The sequence below is a fragment of the Saccopteryx leptura genome, chromosome 1 (assembly GCF_036850995.1).
Source record: "Saccopteryx leptura isolate mSacLep1 chromosome 1, mSacLep1_pri_phased_curated, whole genome shotgun sequence".
NCBI classification, from domain to species: domain Eukaryota; kingdom Metazoa; phylum Chordata; class Mammalia; order Chiroptera; family Emballonuridae; genus Saccopteryx; species Saccopteryx leptura.
Window position 1 is genome coordinate 109029964 of NC_089503.1, and position 20002 is coordinate 109049965.

The following is a 20002-nucleotide window of genomic DNA, read 5'->3' on the forward strand; positions in this document are numbered from 1 at the left end:
TTTTCTAAGCCTTTTAGCAGAAAGTGACCATGAAATGAAGGGACTTTACTTATGCACCATGGCTTAATGTTTTTAAAATTTATGCACCATAGCTTAATGTTTTTATAATTTTAGCTTACTCCAGTGAACATCTTTGTGGCCTAAAGAAGTTCTCCTCTTTGAATAGAGGGGGAAAAAACCACCAAAAGGCTTCAAAGTTCCTGAAACAACCTATAAAAGCAATCTGCTTAGAGTTAACTGATTGTTAGTTTCTCGGGGATTAAAGCAAATATTAAAGTTTTACCTCTTCCCCCTTTCCATGCTTCTCACCATTGACTCTAATATCAGGACAGAGGCAATGTGAAAAGTGAGCTGAAAACTTCTCTTTTTCTGTAGTGATCATTTGTGTTGACCCTGGTCCTTGACCTGAAACCTTTGTGGGAAGGAAGTTAGACCCAGGCAGAATAATAGAATTGTGACTTATTGTTTCCATGAGGTCAAAGAGTCATAATTATAGGAAAATATTGCTCTACCTTGATACTTACAGGACACTACTGCTAAATATTCAGCTACAGTCTCAAATTATCCTATTTCTTAAGAGATTCACTTCCTCCTCAGGTTTTGTGGTAAGAAATTAAAGTTATTTCAATATTTAGTCATACTAACCTATTCTTGGTACATTGTATCATCTTCAGGATGGGATAAATTATCCTGCCAGTTACATTGCAAATATTCCACTAAGGAACTACTTACTTTCACTTATGAGGCGAGAGTAAACCTTACCCTCAAATATTAAAAGTTGCTAGTGTCAACCCCTAGACATTCCAATTAATGCCAAAGGTTCAAAAGGAAGACTTCTGATGATAGCTTTCTTTTTATAGAACTTTCTTGATTTAGTTTGTTACATGACATGAAACGTAAGGATAGAGAACTCTTTAATTTTACAGTAAATTGTGTGATTAAGGTGCTGTTCTATTACTATAAATATCTAGTTCTTATTAATTAACTTTACTAAGCTATCTTTTTTCCAGTACTTACCTGTGACTGTCATATGTATTGATTCATTACAGTGAGGCAGTGAAGCCCTTCTGTAGTATTTTGTATTTTGTTTGCATTCCTCATGTATGTGTGTGTGTGTGTGTGTGTACAAAGAACTAGCAAAAGAAAATCATAAAAGCAGAAAATAACCCAAGCATGAAATACTTGTTAGAATACAGGGAAAGTACTTTATAAAATAGGAAACTCAGGAAACACAAGGAATAATATGGCTGTGAAAAACTTTGACTCTAAATGGGTAATCCAAAACACTACATTTCTCTTATTTTAAAGGTGCCATCTTTACTTCCTGTGTAATACGCCTATTTAAAACTTAACTAGATGACAGTGTGTTTTCAAATAGAAAATATGTGCTGATATGACATTATCCCCAATGGATATGACACTAAGATTATCGGTAGAAAATTAACATTAATTGAAAATAAATCTCTAAAACTAATAATTGAAGTCAGCATATTCTTAAGTACACATATATATTACAGAGCCTTTTTTTTTTAAAGTTTTCAGGATAAGAATGTTCTCATTACAGTACTTTGGAAATTTCCGATGACTGCACATGAAGATTCTAATGATAAAAATTATTAGAACAGCCTATGAAATAAATGATTTGAACCTGCCAAAAAGAACAGTTCAATTCAGTTCAGAAGGGTCTTCTGGATAATAATTATGATGCTAATTGCATAATTAGAGAAATAATAGATTGGATGGATTACACATTACTTTTCTGTCATAGTTTGAGACCATTACTTTATCATTACTTCAAAGACAAAGATAGCAGGGTTGCCATGGAAACGAATTTAACACAATGAAAAAATGTTAATGCTTTTGAAAGTCAACTATCATTTTAATTACAATCTTAAACACTCTTGTTGTAGGGAATCCAACTTTTCCCTCTGTAAGCGTCTTCCAAGCACGTCATATGTAGGTTTTCACCATGATTTCAACGTTCATCTATAGCTATCATGTTATATAAATATATATAAGTGTTTCTGGATGTGAAGGACAGGGTAACAGGTTCAAATGTGGCTGTCTCTTACCACCCCATTAAACTCCAAGAGTGGGATTTAAGTTTTATTTAATCTACCTTTACTAATGCAACTTAATTTTGTAAGAGTATCTGAAGAACATGAATTATTGTACTTCACACTGCTACTTTCAAGTATATATTAGAATAATACTGACGACAACTACAGACAAGGAGTTAAAATTTATCTCAGAAAAGCTCCTTCAAGAACTTTTTAGCAATTAGACTTATTTGTAATTAACCTACTGACGGTTGAAATATTTTCAAGTGATCTGCGGTACATTTGGTGGCCCAGATTTTAAAATAAGCTAAACATTTCCTTTGTTAACATTATTAGCTATTTCCCCTTTCCTTTTATATGGTGCAAGGGCAAACTTTTGCATGTCTAATCTATAACAAATTATGAGTTAGTGGTAAGGAATGAGGTCTTATTATTATTATTTTTTGGTTGTTGTTTTTGAATGTTGCTATTTAATTTGCTTCTATTCCTAAAGAGGAACGAGAATCTTAAAACATCGGTAGCTTTCATGCTTCGTTGGCCACTGGTGCCAGAAAAAGTTCTTGAAGAACAAACAGGATGGGTAAATGTCATTTTAAATTCTTTGTGACAGAAATACACACCCATATGTAGTTCATTGTCTCCTTGCGAGCTGATACCCCAAGACCAATTTCTGGGTTGTCCCTCCCTCATTTCTTCTACTAAAACTATATTTTCTCATTCAAGAACAATCCCTCATCCCATTAGCATGTGACAGGTAGAGTCAGAGCAGTCAGCTGACCCGAGTCAGTGGAGTGTAGTACCAAAGGCCTGGCCCGTGACACCGAGTCGAGCACGTGTCCAACGTGCTCCAAGAGAACCGGGGAAAAGGCTCCTGCTCTCCGTCCTCGCCTCCAGCCCGCGCCTGTGGGGCTGACGTGGTTAACTGGATGCACTAAAAAATAAACATTTGCCTCTTGGAAGCTCATAAAAGTGTACTAGAAAACAAGTCTCTGACGTTGGATCCACACGACTGCAGCCATGGACTTGTGGAACGGGCGGAACAGAGGACCCCTCACGGAGCAGTGGATAAATAGAAAGAAGGCGCCACTTCACGTGGCTCAGTGTCGCGTTGGGAAAGGGAAAAGGCAACGTATTAGGAGTCCTTGTCACTGTCCACCCCTCCGTACATATCTGCGAGCTTTTTGAAGCGAGGGCCCCAGTCACTAAGGTAGTCGTAGTCCTGGTCTCCGTCCGTGGTGGCCGAGTCCAGCGAGCTCAGCGAGTCGGCCACCGAGCCCGCGCCCTCGTAGGCGTAGGTGGCCAGCGAGTCGTAGGGCGGCGCCGCGGGGTCCGCGTCGTTCTCCTTCAACCTCTGGTTAATGAAGTCGCGGACGTCGGTGTTGTCTCGGGCTGCCGGAGTCCGTCGGGGCAGGAAAAGCGTCTCGGGCACAATGTCCCTGCGTAGTTTGCTGTCCTCGATGGCTTCGGGGTTCCTCAGGGTGCCGATGTCAAAGGCCTGGGTGTCCTCCTCTCCGCCGCCTTCGTCGTTGTAACTGACAATATTGTCTCTGATGTCCTCTTTGGAAATGATCAAAGGTTCTTTTTTGCGCTGCCGCCTCAGAGCTGCAAACAGCACCACTGTCACTGGGAGCGGAGACAAAACAGAAAGGGAAGGACAAGTGAACGCGTTGCCCAGTTAATTAACGCCGCGAAGAAACGCTGGGCTGCGACCGATCACAAGTTCTAAGAGTTCTCTGCAAAATGCAGACTCAACTCTCGGTCCCTTAAGAATGCACTTGCCTTCATGCATGATAAAACCAGGGCCCAGAAAGAAATAGAGTAAATATTTGAAAGAAGGTTACAATTTAAGTAGAGGATAAAACATTGTCATATTTTGTCAGTAGTTGCTTTTGCTTTGAAATAACAAAGATAAGGGAAAAGATAAAATGCTAGTTTATATATATAAAAGCCCAGCCAGACTGAGAGTACTGTAATAAGAGTGCAAATTATGCTGAACACCTAAATCGCTTGAAACCACTTAAAAGCACAAGGCTGGCACCTTCCCAATGTGCTGAAGTGTTTGCATAACTCCACATGTAAAATAACTTCTGCACTATGGCTTTGTCTTTATTTTCCTGAGAAAAGTATAAAATGAGTTTAAAACCCAGAAAAGAGATGTGACTATTTGCATTCCTTTCCCACATAGCAGGAAATATTGCAAATAATACCTGGAGAGACCCCCAATAAAATTCAGAAAGCCATTTTAGATGTCAAGATCAGCGTATTCAAAGGGGTCAGATAATAATACACGTGCCAGATTATTTCTGTTTGAGCTAAACAAAATACACACATTTAAGTGAGAACTTAAAAAAAATCTTTCAAAGTTCACATTCTGTAAGTTCATTGCCTGGATTTTTGTTCTTTTGATTTTTCCTCTGAACTCAAATTATAGGCAAAGCAAGAATTGTGTTTAAATAGCTCCTGATATTTCTTCACAGCTGGCTGGCTAGACTTCAGCTGGCTACCTGTAGAGAGACACATCTACAAATGGACATATGGGTGGGAAAATAAAACCTAGCAACAGCTTAGAGAGAAAACAGCTATCCAGGGCAGAGCATGCATCGTTAGACTGGGTTTGTCCAGGGGAGTTTATTACAGGAAGTACCAGTGACATCTCTTTACTCTCTGATCCATAACATGGCTCCATTTTTTAATGAGCCATGAAAATTGAATTATCGCAGTAAGAATTACAGAATAATGACTTTTGGTGGATATGTGTATCTACCTATATAATAATGGATACATGCACACCCCTGTGTCCATATATTAACATTTCAGATGTTAATAGTATTAATAAGTGGTTATCTTATTGAGAGAGTTTTGTGTGTCAAGCACTGGGCTAAGTGCTTTACATACTGATCTCGTTTAATTATCATAATAGCCCTGCAAAAGAGGTGCTATCATTATAACTCCATTTCACATGGAAGAAATTGAGGTTTAGAGATATCATGTGTACAAGCATTTGAAATCCAGGTCAGCCAGACTAAAAAGCCTACATTCCAACATGCTTTGACACCATTTGGATTATAGTCCATTTCTCAAGGATAGACAATTCTGCTTTTTTCAAATGTGTGGTTGCGTGATTTTATGCATTCTCTTTTGCTGCCAGTGAGTGTTCTGATGCCTCATTTGTCACATCCATTCAGGGTATTATTTATTTATTTATTCATTCAATAAAATATTTATGTAGTGCCTACTCTGTGCCAGGTATAGTTCTTTCTTGGTCAAGACCTCCACCCTAAAAAGGTGGGCAGGTGGTGGTGGTAGATGGAGACAGCAAATAAAGAAATGCATAATAAGGAAATCTATTAGAAGGTAATAAGTAGAGCAGAGTAAGGAGGCTGGGAGTGTTTCTGTGCATGTTTGAAGGGGCTGTATAAGTTTTTTGGAGGCTAGATGCATCATTGAAGAAGTGATGTTTGAGCAAAGACATCAGGAGACATCCAAGTAGTTCTCTGGTTTAGAGGACAGAGCTGAAGTCCTTGGAGAGGGCAAGTGTCTGGAGTGTTTGAGGAACAGCCAGGAGACCCTGTGCTGGACCAGAGGGAGCCAGGAGAGGAGAGCAGTAGGGAAGGGTCGCCATATGTGGGGTTGTGGATGCTGCTGTATGCCTTTACGCTACCCCAGGGTCCAGGTGGGTGAAAAACTGCAGGGCTTTTGGCTGAGGGGTGCTGACAATATACCTTTCTATACTGCTCTGCAGTATGACCAGCGGCATGGACTTGCAGAGCAGAAGGTTGGAAGTCAAGGCAGCCTTTGCAATTAGAGAATAGAATCAAGCTAACTCACTCCCAAAGAATTAAACTCTGCTGTACACGGGTTTGTTCCGTCATTCTAGGCAGGCATTTTTTACTTCCTAATTCTTCCCCAGCTGAAGTTACCTATATCTTTTATTTTAGTCCTGTGGAAGCCAAAAAGTGCAGTTGTCTAGGTGAATGGGGGCACATTCAGTCATTCAAAGGCATTTATTCACTGCCTAATTCCCCTACAGCTATCACTGCCTATGTCTTTTCTCACTAGCCTGATGTACGTCTGAACAGAATTTCTTGGTAGTATAACTAAGAGGGAGAGCTTTCCAAAGCTGACTTTATAAACTGAAAATGTGAAATGGAAGGAAGCACATGGAACAGAAAGGTTCTGGGAAAGTAATTCGCCAAGGAGGTGCCCTCCCCAGTCGAGAGCCTCCCCCTTCCCTACTCTCTCGGAGCCAGAGGACAGCAGTAAACTTATTTTGGAGGAGGAGACCCTTGGACAAATTTGTGCTCAAATCCCATCATAAAACTAGAAAGTAGCAGAGCATTTGAGATCAGACTTGACCTTTCTAAGTCTGTTTCCTTCTCTGAAAAGAGAAGCCATAACATGATGCCCAATGTTGTTGTCAGGAATGAGCTAATAATATACAGCATGTGAGTGTTTTGCATACACTAAAGCACCAGAGAGACATGAGATGCAGCGTTTGTTTTACTGTTGTTTTATTTTGTAAATAAAACAGCAGACGCCACCTGTTCCACTTTCTTGACTGTAGATTTCCTCCTACACAAATGTGGTTTTTCTTCTCTCACAACCTCCCGGGTCTGCTTGCACTTTCCTTGACTGTCTGATCGTCTGTCTGGCTCTCTGTCAGCCTAGAAGTCACCCTGCATTCCATCAGCTCACGAAGAGAGTCGAGTGCATTGTGGATGCACCACGGTTTGGGGGAGGGGAGGAAGAAAACCTGAGTTTGGAACTTAGTTCTAGCACCTGTTTGCCGTGTAACTTGGCTATGTGACTGCACACCTTGGAGCCTCAGTTTTCATTTTCAAGATGCAGGTAAATACACTGCTCACAAAAACTAGAAGGTCAGGGAACATGCAGATACTCCAGTACTTTCAGCCTTTTGTATAGTGCATTTTCACCAATAAAATAAATGTTGGTTTTGCATCTTATTTGCATAATTGAACAACTTTCTTTGACTTGTTTGCTTTTCTGATGTCCTTGTTTAATAAAAAAAAATCAAATGCTTTTTTTTTTTATTGCCTCATATTCTTTTTGAAATAGTCCCGAATTTTTTTGAGCAGTGTATATACCAATGGTGCGGAGGATGAAGTGAGAAAACCTCTTGCCCAGGGTCTGGCTCATGAGGTGAGCCTAGTTAAAGCTTAAATGCCATTCATCTCCTTTTTTTATTAGGTATAGAATTCTGAAGAGATTAGACAAAATGCGGGAGGCCCTGAGGTGAATGAGGAGACAGCAAATGCAGTGGAGGCAAGGGATGGGAAGGGAGGGGCCAGAGAGCTGGTTAGAAGGGAGAAGGGGGAGGGGGAGATGGGCAGCAGCCCAGGGAAGGGAAGGACCACTGCTCGGGGAAGAGAGCCGCTCTCCTTCACAGACCACAAAGGAGTCCCGTGGGGTTTTACCTGAGGACAGCCCTACCCATTCCACCCTTCTAAAAATAAGTTTTAAAAAGGATATTAAAACTGTTCATATCTTTTTCTTCCAAAACAATCTTTACAGACTCACCATTAGAAACACTGCTTTGTCTTTGTATCCTGTCGGTTTTTATTTATCCTCTTATCTTAAAATACTCTCCCCAAAGATGGGATGACAAAGAGAATCACAGTTGCTAGCTGAGTTTCCAGCCTTCTGCTATAATTAGCCCAGTGGGTCTGGAGTGTGGGGCTCCCAGCAGGGTCCCTTGACATGTCATTCCCTTCTCGGGAACTGTGCGCCTTCCTTTACACTTCTCAAAGTCACTTACTGTCATTTTTTATAAAGAGCTACCTCCCAGCCCCCTGTGTAATCCAAATTTTCTTACTTTTCTTTTCCCCCTGTGTAGGTAAGCTATACAAATCTTACTTTGGTTTACAGGAGGGCTGTGTTAGCTGACGTTTGATTTCTTGGTTCATAACAGTCAGGGGTCTGTTGAGCATTTTGAGCTCAACTTGTGTGTTTAATGTGCTGGTCAGGGGTAAAAAATTTCATTTGAATCATTGTTAGACCTTGATTTTTGTTTTTGTTACATTTATATGTTTTCAGTCTCAGATTTATTTCCTTGGCCACAGAAGTTCTTTATTATCGAGCGCCTGAGAAATAATAGACATTATGTATGGCAATTGGAGAGCAATGCTAAGAAGGTAGTTAATTAAATGGGTTCAAGTTTGCTGGGTTAGAGGAAATTTAATTGCTTTCTATTTTCCTATATTTGCATTCCTCTTTCTCATTTCCCATTGGTTTTTAAACTTTACCATCACAGAAAGGGCCTCCATCAATACTCCATTCAGATGACTTTCACTCTTTATAATTTACAGTGTTTTTCAGGTCAAATGTTAACCAACAAATGAAATGACAAGGGCGTATGTATGTTGCCCTCACATCCCCCTGAGATCCATTCCCAGTCTGGTAAGCCAGAGATTCTTGGGCAAGTTTCACATCTCCCTCTCCAAAGTCACATTCAAGCAAAAACTAGTTCATGGTCGAACAACACAGATTCTCAGCATATAACTCTACTCACCTAGATCGGGCTGTATGCCTTACTGGGGGAGGCGGATAAATCTAGAGTGTCACAGTAACAGTGAGTGCCCCTCAGCCTGGGGAGGTAGGAGGCAGGGAGAAGCAGTTTACCTAGTAGGGTCACGATGCACAGAAGGATGGCAATCAGAGCCCCCGTGCTCAGTCCCGTGGGGTGGACGAGGGCCTCCGCATGGCAGGACTGCATGTTCCCGTGGTGGTCACATGCACAGACCCGGACAGTCACTGTCCCAGTGCTGCTTTGGACTGGGTAGTCGTTGTCTGAAATGACCACAGGCAGGAGATAGGTGCTCATCTCGTGTCTATTATAGCCATTTTTCCGAGTTAAGATTCCCGCAGTGTTGTCTGGAACCAGAAAGCAGAGTGATGAATGTATGTGGGTACTGCATCATGAATTGGATCAATTGTGAGGGAAATAGGTGGACATAGATACAGATATAAATAGACAGACAGAGAGGGCCACTTGGGCTCGTTTACCTTTGTTGTCTTGAATGGTAAAGTTTGAGCCACTGGCTGCTTCTGGGGCCAAAGAGAATGAGAATTGGTGCCCGCTGTAGGGGTCATCCTTGTCAACGGCTCGGAGAGTCTGAATCAACTAAAACCCAAACCATAAAGCTGTCTGAGAGGGTTGCCGTAAATTGCTTGACTAAATATTTCTAATTTTAATTTGAAAAATGATAGCCTCTAAAAAATTTACAATGAATCCACTCTGTGCAAAGAGCTGATGGGTCGGAAATAAAAAACTGATGGGACGCTGTGAGGCTGTCCTACAAGGTGTTTAGCAGCAAGCCTGCCCCCCCCCCCAGGTTCCAGTAGCACCCTCATCCTTGTGACAATCAAAAATGCCCCAGACATGGTCAGATGTCCCCCGAGGGACAAAAATAACCAGGGTTGAGAAACACAGCCCTAGAATGATGCAAAACTAGAAAATATCACAATAATCTATGACAACATGGCAGCTGAAAAAACTGGAGGCAATCACTGGCCAGACTGTTTAGAAATGCGACCTGGGCATGTACAAAAGCCATCAACTTGCAAAAAAGCTAAAAAGAGAATTTATATATAAAACATAACTTCAGCTTCCCACTTCAGCATGTATTTTAAAAGCACACTTCTATTTTAACAAACTGTGACATAATTTTTGCATCTCTGGCAGAGAAGACCTATTTCAGATGGGGACATGTGTAAAAAACAATCATGAATTTATATTACTGGTACAGATGGGCCATTGGAAGTAAGTGGAACTACGCATTATAGGCATTTGTAAAATATGTTCTAGTTATTACTTTCCTGTACATATGGTAATTAAAACTATCTGCTTATCAATAAAGATTTTTCCAATAAAGCTGTGACTAATCTATTTTAATGAAAACTTAAGCCTGATTTTGGAATCAGCATCAGACTTTGAGACTGATGAACGTCCAGTTCTTTAAAACCATTCTCTATGCAAATTAAATATTCATCCTCATTCTTATTTATAGGATTAATTCTGTTAGCATTCACTTCATAGATAATTCAAAACTAGCCCTTAGTTCTGTTTATCATCTGAATTATTAGAGGATCTAAATTAATTTACTTTCTTATGCAACTTACCTGATCTGTTTTTGCTTTTTCACAGACAAAGGTTTCATAGAATTCAGCAAATTCTGGGGCGTTGTCATTGACATCCAGAACTTTAATGTATAGAGGTACGCGGCTGCTCTGCTTTGGATTATCTGCAAAATGTCAAAACGAGAGGATGAGACATTTATATGTTGGTCACCAATCCCCTTTCGAGTAGTCATTCAGTCCTTTCTCATCCATACAGATTCCTCGAGGCTGCTGGGAGTTCTGGAGGGCATGGTGTATCATTGTATCCACACAAAAAAAGTAGAATTAGCTTGTTTGGTACTTCTGGCCTATTGGGTACACCTAATGGAAATACCTAGGAGACACGCATGTACTGCACATCCGAGTATGAAGAAAAGCTATCTTGCAAAGGTGATCTAGAGCAGATTTTAAAGGAAGCTGAGGAAGCAGGCAGGTGCGGAAAACGTGGACAAAGGAAGAAGGGATGCTGGGGGTGGTGGGGATGAATGATTGTTATTGGTCTCAGTTTTTTAGTTTGAGTGCTGAATAAGAGCTATACATTGGGTTAAGCACTTGGCCACATTGCCTTATTTAAACCGCACTGACTTCTGAGATTATTGCCTCCATTTTATAGGTGAGGAAACTGAGGCACACAGCAGTTAGGTAATTTTTCCAGAGATAGTCAGGAGTGCAGCCTAGATTCAAATGTGGGTATGTCTAACTCCCACACCTGCACTGTTCATCTAGTATGATGACAGAGCAGAACCAATGTTCAAAGATCTGAGATAAACAAAGCACTGTGGTTGTCTTCTATGGCTGTCTCCTGGGGAACATGGCAGACAGAGGGATTCCTGGTCTAAGGATCAGTGTTAGCGTCTCTGACCCCAGCTTTCTCCCTTCACTTCACTCATATGTCTGTCCACTCAGTTGGTAAGTATTTAGTGAGCATCTAATATGTAACTGGTGCCAGCCACTATTTGGAGTGCTGAAACACATGGGGAACACAACAAATCTCTATTCTTCTGCAGTTAGCAAACCATAAACCCAGAAATATGTAATGTGTCAGATGGTAAATGCTAAGGAGAAATTAAACAGAGAAAACAAATCGGAGAGACGGATGTGCTACTTTGAATGAAATGACCAGGGATGGCTTCTGTGATGAGATAACCATTTGCACAGACAGGAATGAAGAAAAGGATCAAACCACGTGACTATTTCTGGCTCTCCAGATAGAGGAAATAGCAAGTAGAAAGGCCCCAGGGTGGAAGTGACGTGGATGTATTCTCTTGGTTTCTGATACAACAAAGGTAGTTAAGAAATTTGGACAATTAAGATTCTTGAGCTCCTTTGTATCTAAAATTTTTCTCACACTATTCGAAAGTTAGAAGTGCTGCAGGTGAAGTTTTATTTTAGCAATAGTGATTTCAAATATATCACAGAAACTTTAAATTTTAGAAACAGCAAACTTTAGACACAAAGCCTGAGTATACATATAAAATGACTACTTCAGTAAAAAAAAATCCCTGGGCCCTGGCCGGTTGGCTCAGCGGTAAAGCGTTGGCCTGGCGTGCGGGGGACCCGGGTTCGATTCCCGGCCAGGGCACATAGGAGAAGCGCCCATTTGCTTCTCCACCCCCCCCTTCCTCCCTGTCTCTCTCTTCCCCTCCCGCAGCCAAGGCTCCATTGGAGCAAAGATGGCCCAGGTGCTGGGATGGCTCCTTGGCCTCTGCCCCAGGCGCTGGAGTGGCTCTGGTCGCAGCAGAGCGTCGCCCCCTGGTGGGCAGAGCATCGCCCCCTGGTGGGTGTGCCGGGTGGATCCCGGTCGGGCGCATGCGGGAGTCTGACTGTCTCTCCCCATTTCCAGCTTCAGAAAAAATACCAAAAAAAAAAAAAAAAAAAAAAAAAATCCCTGGAGGTGGAGGAGGGTATAGAGGCGACAAATGGTGATGGACGAAGCCTTGACTTGGGGTGGGAGATGAACACACAATACTGTGTGATACAGTGTACAGGGATGTGTTGTACAATAGAATTAGGCACCTGAAACCTGTGTAATTGTGTTAACCAGCGTCACTCCAATAAATTTAATTAAAATATAGATCTTAAAAATAAAACCTGATGGCATAGAAAATGGTACTTTTTGGTGAGAAATGATTTTATAATTTCAAAGCTTTGAGTGTGCTCTATCATTGGTATCCACATTAGTCTCTCCAGATAAATTCTGAAAAGCAAATTCCTATGTAACAAATTTATAATGAGGAGTCCTTATCACAATCCAAAAACCCAATGCTTTGTTTTACCCATATTGGTTATTTATTATTCTACTCAATATCCTTCAGCCACTCAACTATCATGAGTTATATTAACAAAGAATACTACTGTATTATACCATTCAATACGGAACATTTCATACTAGGTGCCCAACTGTGCTAAAATTTTTAAGATAAAATTTTTGTACTTTTAAAAGTAAAAAAAGCATAGAAAATGTGCCATAATTCAGAAGCCTATTTTTAAACATTTAAATGATATTTTAAAGATCACTTTTCTTTCATGCACTTAGTTCTACACATTGTGTTTACATTGCACAATTTTCACTGTGTATAATCATTTTATTTGAAGCATCTCTTTGGCACTATTTTTCTTTGCCTTAAATTTCATGTCTCTGCCATAAAATTCATTCTAAATATTTTATTGTGTTGCTCATTTTGTTGTACCATGGAAAAGTTAAATAAAAGTAAAAGAGAAAGTTAAAATATTGCTTAATTCTGTGACAATTTAGAAATGGAAATTCTATAGAAAGCTAGAAGATATCTAGAAGATTCTAAACAATGCCTACCTTTTAGAATATATTTGACCCCCCACACAAATATATCTGTCCACGAACCCATTTTCCCTCAGCTGCCTCAGTAATATTCTGATGTATATAAACTTTTTGAAGTCAAATCCAACATGTTCTAATTCAGTCCCATTTTATTGGTTCTAAACTGCTGAACTTCCACAGTTGCCTCTGCATTTCTGAATGAACCAACACATGTGTAGAAGAAACATTATTGCAAATCATTACAGGACTCTTCCCCTTAATACGTATTGAGCGGGGTCATCAATACAGGGTGATGAGTTTTAGGCATGCTCACCAGCCCTTGCTGGGACACTCACTCTGTCCATCAGGGGCAGCAGTGGTGTGGGGTTGGACTTACTGATCTCTGTTGCAATCACTGTAATGTTGTGCCACAGCAATGTCTCCCTGTCAAGAAGCTTCGATGTAAAAATGGAACCGTTTCCAGAATTAATGTTGAACATTCTGTCCATATCTGTGTGTCGATCAACAGAATATCTGAAAATGCAGAGAAGAATTTTAAAAGGTTTTCTTTGTATTTGCTATTCTTATATCCTAAAACTATTCCCAGAATATGTCACATGAAATTTTTTCTGTGTAGCATATATTTGAACATCTATAATTGACATTAAGCAAACTGTTCTGAGAAATTATTTGATAACTGAGGTCTTCATAGTAAACCCACAAGACAAGCTGCATGATTTTGAGTATCATCCCTGGGGTTTCTTTTTTAAAGTATGTAATTTGGACCAAGTTTGCATAGTAATTGTTATAATTTAACTCGAGTTTTTAGAACCTCAGAACTCTAATGTATATGTGTATGTTTGTATAAATAAGTAGGTTTGTTGGCTATTAGTCTCATAATCATTTAATTTAAAAATTATGTTGAAAGAAGCAAAGGGTGGCTAGTGTGGCTGAGGTTAGTGAGGCAGGAGATGGGGCAGGGCGTGAGCTTGGGGAGAGACCCACAGTCTGGACTGGACGAGGGGGGCTGGCCTTGTAGGAGCTGGGATATATTCTAAGGGTGCTGTGACTCTACCAGTGGATTTAAACGGGAGAGTGTCACAACCTAAATCACATTTAACGAAGATCTCTGATTGAATGGAGGAGACTGGTTGGACAGTGCTGACACAAACTCATAGGAGTTTGTGAGGAACAGGATTGGGGGAAGATCATCAGTTCCAGTTTTGATATGTTGAGGCTTAAAGCCTGAGGAAAGTCCAGGAAGAGTTATCTAGTCTGATGCTCAAGATGAAGATCTGGACTGACAACCTAGATTTCCTATTCAGCTGTCTAGGAAGAGAGTGTCCAGGGAAGGAAGAAAAACACTAAGAACAGGAATGAGGCAACAGACATGCACAAGGACTAGAACAGAGCCGTGAGCAGAGTAGAGTTTGATAAATATTTAAGGAGAGTTTGGAGAATTCAAAGAAAACCAAGATCAATGTCTTAGAAACCAAAGAAAGACAGATTCTTCAACACCGAAATTGACAAACGCCAATAGATTTTGAGAATTCTTATCATCTTTATAAACTGATTGCTTTGTTTTTGGAATAGCTGTGTAAGGGGGAAATATCCATGCATTCTGTTTTATGGGAGGGCATGTTATAGAGAAAACTCAGAAGAAAGTTGATGTGATAAGGCCATTAGGAACAAAAAATTGCCCGTTTTAGCTGAGTTCTCAAAATTTATAATGGGAGGTAATTTTGAAATATTGGCTCAGGCCCTAGCCAATTGACTCAGTGGATAGAGCATTGGCACGGTGTATGGACATCCTGGGTTCAATTACTGGTCAGAGAACACAGGAGGAGTGGCCACCTGCTTCCTTTCCTCCTTCTTCCCCTCCTACGGCCAGTGGCTCGACTGGTCCAAGCGTCAGCCTCAGGCACTGAGGATAGCTCGGTTGGTCCGAGCATCAGCCCTAGATGGGGGTTGCTAGGTGGATCTCAGTTGGGACACATGTGGCAGTCTGTCTTACTATCTCTCCTCACTTAAAAAACAAAAATCAAAAAGTGTTGGCTCAGTAGAAATACAATTTTAAGTAGTCTAATTAGTCATACACATGTGAAATTATTATGAATGCTGTAAGAAAAAGAAACCCTGGTTACTGATTTGCAAGACCGTACAAAGTCCAATATTCTCTTTCAGTTAATTATTTTGTTTTAAAAATGTAACTATCGAATTATAATAAATAGTATGTTTTATCTTTTTTTTTTTTTTTTTTTTTTTCATTTTTCTGAAGCTGGAAACAGGGAGAGACAGTCAGACAGACTCCCGCATGCGCCTGACCGGGATCCACCCGGCACGCCCACCAGGGGCGACGCTCTGCTCACCAGGGGGCGATGCTCTGCCCATCCTGGGCGTCGCCATGTTGTGACCAGAGCCACTGTAGCGCCTGAGGCAGAGGCCACAGAGCCATCCCAGCGCCTGGGCCATCTTTGCTCCAATGGAGCCTTGGCTGCGGGAGGGGAAGAGAGAGACAGAGAGGAAAGCGTGGCGGAGGGGTGGAGAAGCAAATGGGCGCTTCTCCTGTGTGCCCTGGCCAGGAATCGAACCCGGGTCCTCCGCAGGCTAGGCCGACGCTCTACCGCTGAGCCAACCGGCCAGGGCCAATAGTATGTTTTATCTTAATGAATTCTACTTTTGTCATTTAGCAGGTGTCAAAATAAAATAGATAACCAATACTGTAAGCTGTAATGGCTCTATCTCAAATTGGGTTAGAATTTTTGTTTCAATTTATATAAACCTAATATTTTAGTATCAAAAGGATTAAAACAGATGGAACAGCTACTGTTTTTTCCATTTCTGTCATGAATCCACATATTAAAAATTTAGGCAACAGCATTCAACTTGCTTGATCACCTTTCTTCATTTCTAAGCTGAGAATGATAAATATTTACAGCACATAATTAATTACCAAAAAGGAAATATTAATATTCATAGACTTTGTAAGACATTTAATAATTATCTACAAATGTATTTTTTTCTCCTAAACACATCAAGCTTACGACATGTTGCTTATTGCCTTATAAGCTGTTACAGTTATATTTATATATAGCAGTGTGTTTTCTTGTTGTTAGTCTCTTTTCTTCTCGCTTTGGGTTTATTTTATTTTTACTTAGAAATTAAATTTAATGGGTTGGCATTGGTCAGTTAGAGTACATAGGTTTCAGGTAAACATTTCTTCCTATCAAATCTTGAAATAAAGAGTATGGGATGAGGAACTTTTAGTGAAGTCAGCTTTTGATTTTAAAGAAAAAAACTATTTTCTTTAAAGCTAATTACCATATGTATACACATTTTCCTTTAATTGGGAAATTTAAAAATTAGTAGGAAACCTAAAATGTCTTTATTGTTTAGGAAAGATGCTTGTACACAAAGCCTTATTTATTTATTGTTTCTCTTTCTGAAGTATTTCCAGCTTATATCCAGGCTCTTTGCTGTACAGTCACATTAATTGTAATCATAACCGAAGGAACAAGTAATCAAACCCATTGTGATTGTAGCAGGTCATTCTATGATTGTGATTGTTTTCTGTGATTCAATAATTTGTCTTCTAATGAAACTTCAAGTTAGGAAAATTTGTGGGTTAAGATGAAAGTGTGTTTGCACATAATTTTTTCACAATATGCATTCATAATGACATCTTACAAGACTCTTTCAAAGGTCATTTGTGATACTTATTGGATGAAATTATTTTTTGTTATTGAAGAATTAAAGAGCTGTGGCTTCATAATGATATTTCAGTGTTCAGGGGAAGACTTATTTAGCATCGATTATGTACCTTCTCTAGCAATAAATAATTCACAAATTAATTAATTGAAAGACTTCTTTAGCATTAATTGTCTAGCACCTAGTTGCTCAATATGTATGTATGCCTTGAATAACCAAAAACTATATGTGGGTGTATTTTCCTAATATAAGAGTTAATTTTATCTTTTAAAAGGAATCACTGGAATATGTACACATACAGCAATATATTTGTGTGCATTTCCATCCTTAAATCTATATTTATACATCAAATCCATATCTACTAGGGAGGATGGCAGAAAAACTTCAAAATTAGCTGTCAGCCAACCCAGTTTGACAAACTCCTTATTTTCACAAAACATAATATGATATAGTGTTTGCAAATGATATTTGGTATAAAAAGAAAAGTAGACATAAAAATGTAGCCTAAGTTTCCAGAAGACATTCGCTGTTTAAACTAAAAACATGTTGACCTATCAAAGAGGTAACCAGCTGATTGTTTTTGTAAACTTCAACTTTAACACTTTAACAACTTTAAATTGGTCTTGACATTGACTTGCTAAGATTTTTTTCCTCACACAGTTAGAACAAGCTCCAAGTGAGAGAATAGTTGTGAAAGTACTTAAAATTATTTGTGTTATACAAGTGAAGTCCATACAGAGGAACTTAATACATGGAGCTCTCATATGGCTACTTTGGGTTGACCATAGTCTAATTCAGGGGTCAGGAACCTTTTTGGCTGAGAGAGCCATGAACGCCACATATTTTAAAGTGTAATTCCATGAGAGCCATACAACAACCTATGTACATTACACATTATCCAATAAAAATTTGCTGTTGTCCTGGAGGACAGCTGTGATTGGCTCCAGCCACCCACAACCATGAACATGAGCAGTAGGAAATAAATAAATTGTAATACATGAGAATGTTTTATATTTTTAACGTTATTTATTTTTTTTATTAAAGATTTGTCTGTGAGCCAGATGCAGCCATCAAAAGAGCCACATGTTGCTCGCGAGCCATAGGTTCCCGACCCCTGGTCTAATTCAAGGAGTCCAGATATTTCAGCAGAATGACAAAACAACAGAGTCTATATTACCAAGGATTTAAAGTTATTCTCTGAAAGTAAGATAGGCATTTTTGTGGTTTAGATATGAGACTGCTATAGGTTTTGTTTGAACAAAGAGCTCAATGGCTAAAAAGCTAGAAAATGACTGATTTAGAGCCTCAAACTCTTATCTGCAAAAATAGTCTTCTTGCACAGCCAGTGTGATCCTTTTAAAAAGTAGTTTTGGGCCCTGGCTAGTTGGCTCAATAGATAGAGCATTGGCCTGGTATGTGGATGTCCCAGGTTTGATCTCTAGTCAGGGCACACATGAGAAGTTACCATCTGCTTCTTTCCCTCTTTCTCTCTCCCTTCTCTCTCTCTTTCTCTCTCTCAGCCAGTGGCTTGGTTGGTCCAAGCGTTGGCCTCAGACACTGAGGATAGCTCAGTTGGTTTGAGCATTAGCCCCAAACAGGGGTTGCTAGGTGGATCCCAGTTGGGGCGTATGCAGGAGTCTGTCTCTCCCCTCCTTTCACTTAAAAAAAAAGTAGTTTTGGATTAGGTAATGCTTCTACTTAAAACTCTCCAGTGGCTTCTTATCTCAATCAGAGTAAAATCCAATCCTTACCAGGGCCTACCCAGTAGGATCTGCCACTGTCACCACCCATCAAACCTCCCCATGGCCTCAGACCTCACCACTGCCAGCCTTGCTCCACTCTTCTACCTTCACAGGCCTCCTGGTTACTCCTCTTGCATGCCAAGCAATCAGACTTTACCCCTGGTTTTTCCTCTTCTTGGAATGTTCTTCTCCCAGATATCAGCATGGTTCATCCTTTCATTTCATTAAAATATTGACTCAAATTATTTCCTCCCAAGACCAAGCCTGACCACATTATCTAAGATAGTTCTCCGTATAACTTTTGCTTCCATACTGTGTTATTTCACTGCTCACATTTATTTTTACCTGACATATTACAATATTTATCAGTTGCTTATTTCTATCTGCCCCAATTGGAATGTAAGCTTCATGAAATGAAGGCTCGGTATTCTCTATTGTTCCCCCGATGCCTCAAACATGCCTGGCACATGGCAGGTGTCCTGATTAGAATATACTTGTGGACCCACTGGCACAAGTTTCTCTAGCTTCTTAGCCTACTTGCTTTCTTTCTGGGGAATCATTTACACAATGGCACCCTGGTTTAGCTCTTTTCTCATTGAGTCAGTGAAGGCTGGAGGTTAGTATACTACCGCACTTTCATGATGGGATTCTAGAATACTGAGGCTTCAGGGTCTCAAAGAACAGTGAGACTTCTCTTGCAACGTGATTTACAACTAAGGTGTAAGGAAAGTGCCAGGAAAATAGAGCTTGCTTACATAGTATAAATTGGATTCAGCTCTATTAATTTCCCCAGGATTTCACAGACATAGATCATGAAACCGTTCACATTTTTATCCACGTCTGCAGAACAAAAAAAAATTACGCATCCAAATGGAGCATAGAAGTGTTTCACAATAGGTATTCCGCATTTGAAAAACAGACTCTCACAGTCCTTTCTCTATACCACTCTTTAACAATCGAAGACCTTAAAAAAAAATCCCAGGCCATTCAGTGGTGTTACCTTGTACCACTTCTATGTGAGAGCTCCGTAGAGCTCATTTTATGTTTTTCCCTCGGCAAATTTTGTCTTTAAAGTTTATGCTGCTGCCAAAGTAATACTTACACTGAGCAAGGAGATAAAAGGTGCTCTTTAGAGTAGGTTTTCAGGAAGACACTACTGTCAAATTGGATAAAAAGGATTCATCTTTTCCAATTTGCAGACAGGTATTAGAATGTAAATGGACTGAAACCCAGGAAAAGGACGTGTCATAGAAGTGTACTTACTTGACAGGATTTCTGGCAGCATCTGGGTCTTGGGCTGTGACTGAGCCTATTGTTGTGTTTATCTGGGCATCTTCTCTTATTTGTAAGATGTAGGCCAGTTTGCTGAAGACGGGGGGCTCATCGACATCTTCCACCATGATTCTCACCGTGGCTGAATCTTTGAATGGACCCAGGTAGAGAAAGCGGGGTTCAACATGGGGATTGGAGGCTTCCACTTTGAGGGTGTACACTTTCTTCTTTTCAAAGTCCAAGAGCTTGGGTGGGTGTGGGGGGGGGGGGAAGCGACATAGTTAAAGCAGCCAAGACCCAGGAAGCCA

At 40.1% G+C, this 20002-nt stretch overlaps 1 protein-coding gene across 2 annotated transcripts in view; it reads right to left on the reverse strand.

Annotated features, from left to right (window-relative positions):
• Positions 1-897: 897 nt before the first annotated feature.
• The window catches only part of CDH6 (cadherin 6), a 132819-nt gene continuing 113714 nt past the window's right edge, over positions 898-20002 (reverse strand). Inside the window, exons 7-12 of one of the 2 annotated variants that reach the window (XM_066374007.1) lie at positions 19686-19939; positions 13370-13506; positions 10200-10321; positions 9084-9201; positions 8700-8951; positions 898-3683 (exon numbers count right to left, since the gene is read on the reverse strand). In XM_066374007.1, the coding sequence (XP_066230104.1) occupies positions 3193-3683; positions 8700-8951; positions 9084-9201; positions 10200-10321; positions 13370-13506; positions 19686-19939 (1374 nt within the window). In that variant the 3' untranslated portion in view covers positions 898-3192. Of the gene's footprint in view, positions 3684-8589; positions 8952-9083; positions 9202-10199; positions 10322-13369; positions 13507-19685; positions 19940-20002 lie in introns of both variants that reach the window. The other variant, XM_066374017.1, reaches the window with a different exon arrangement.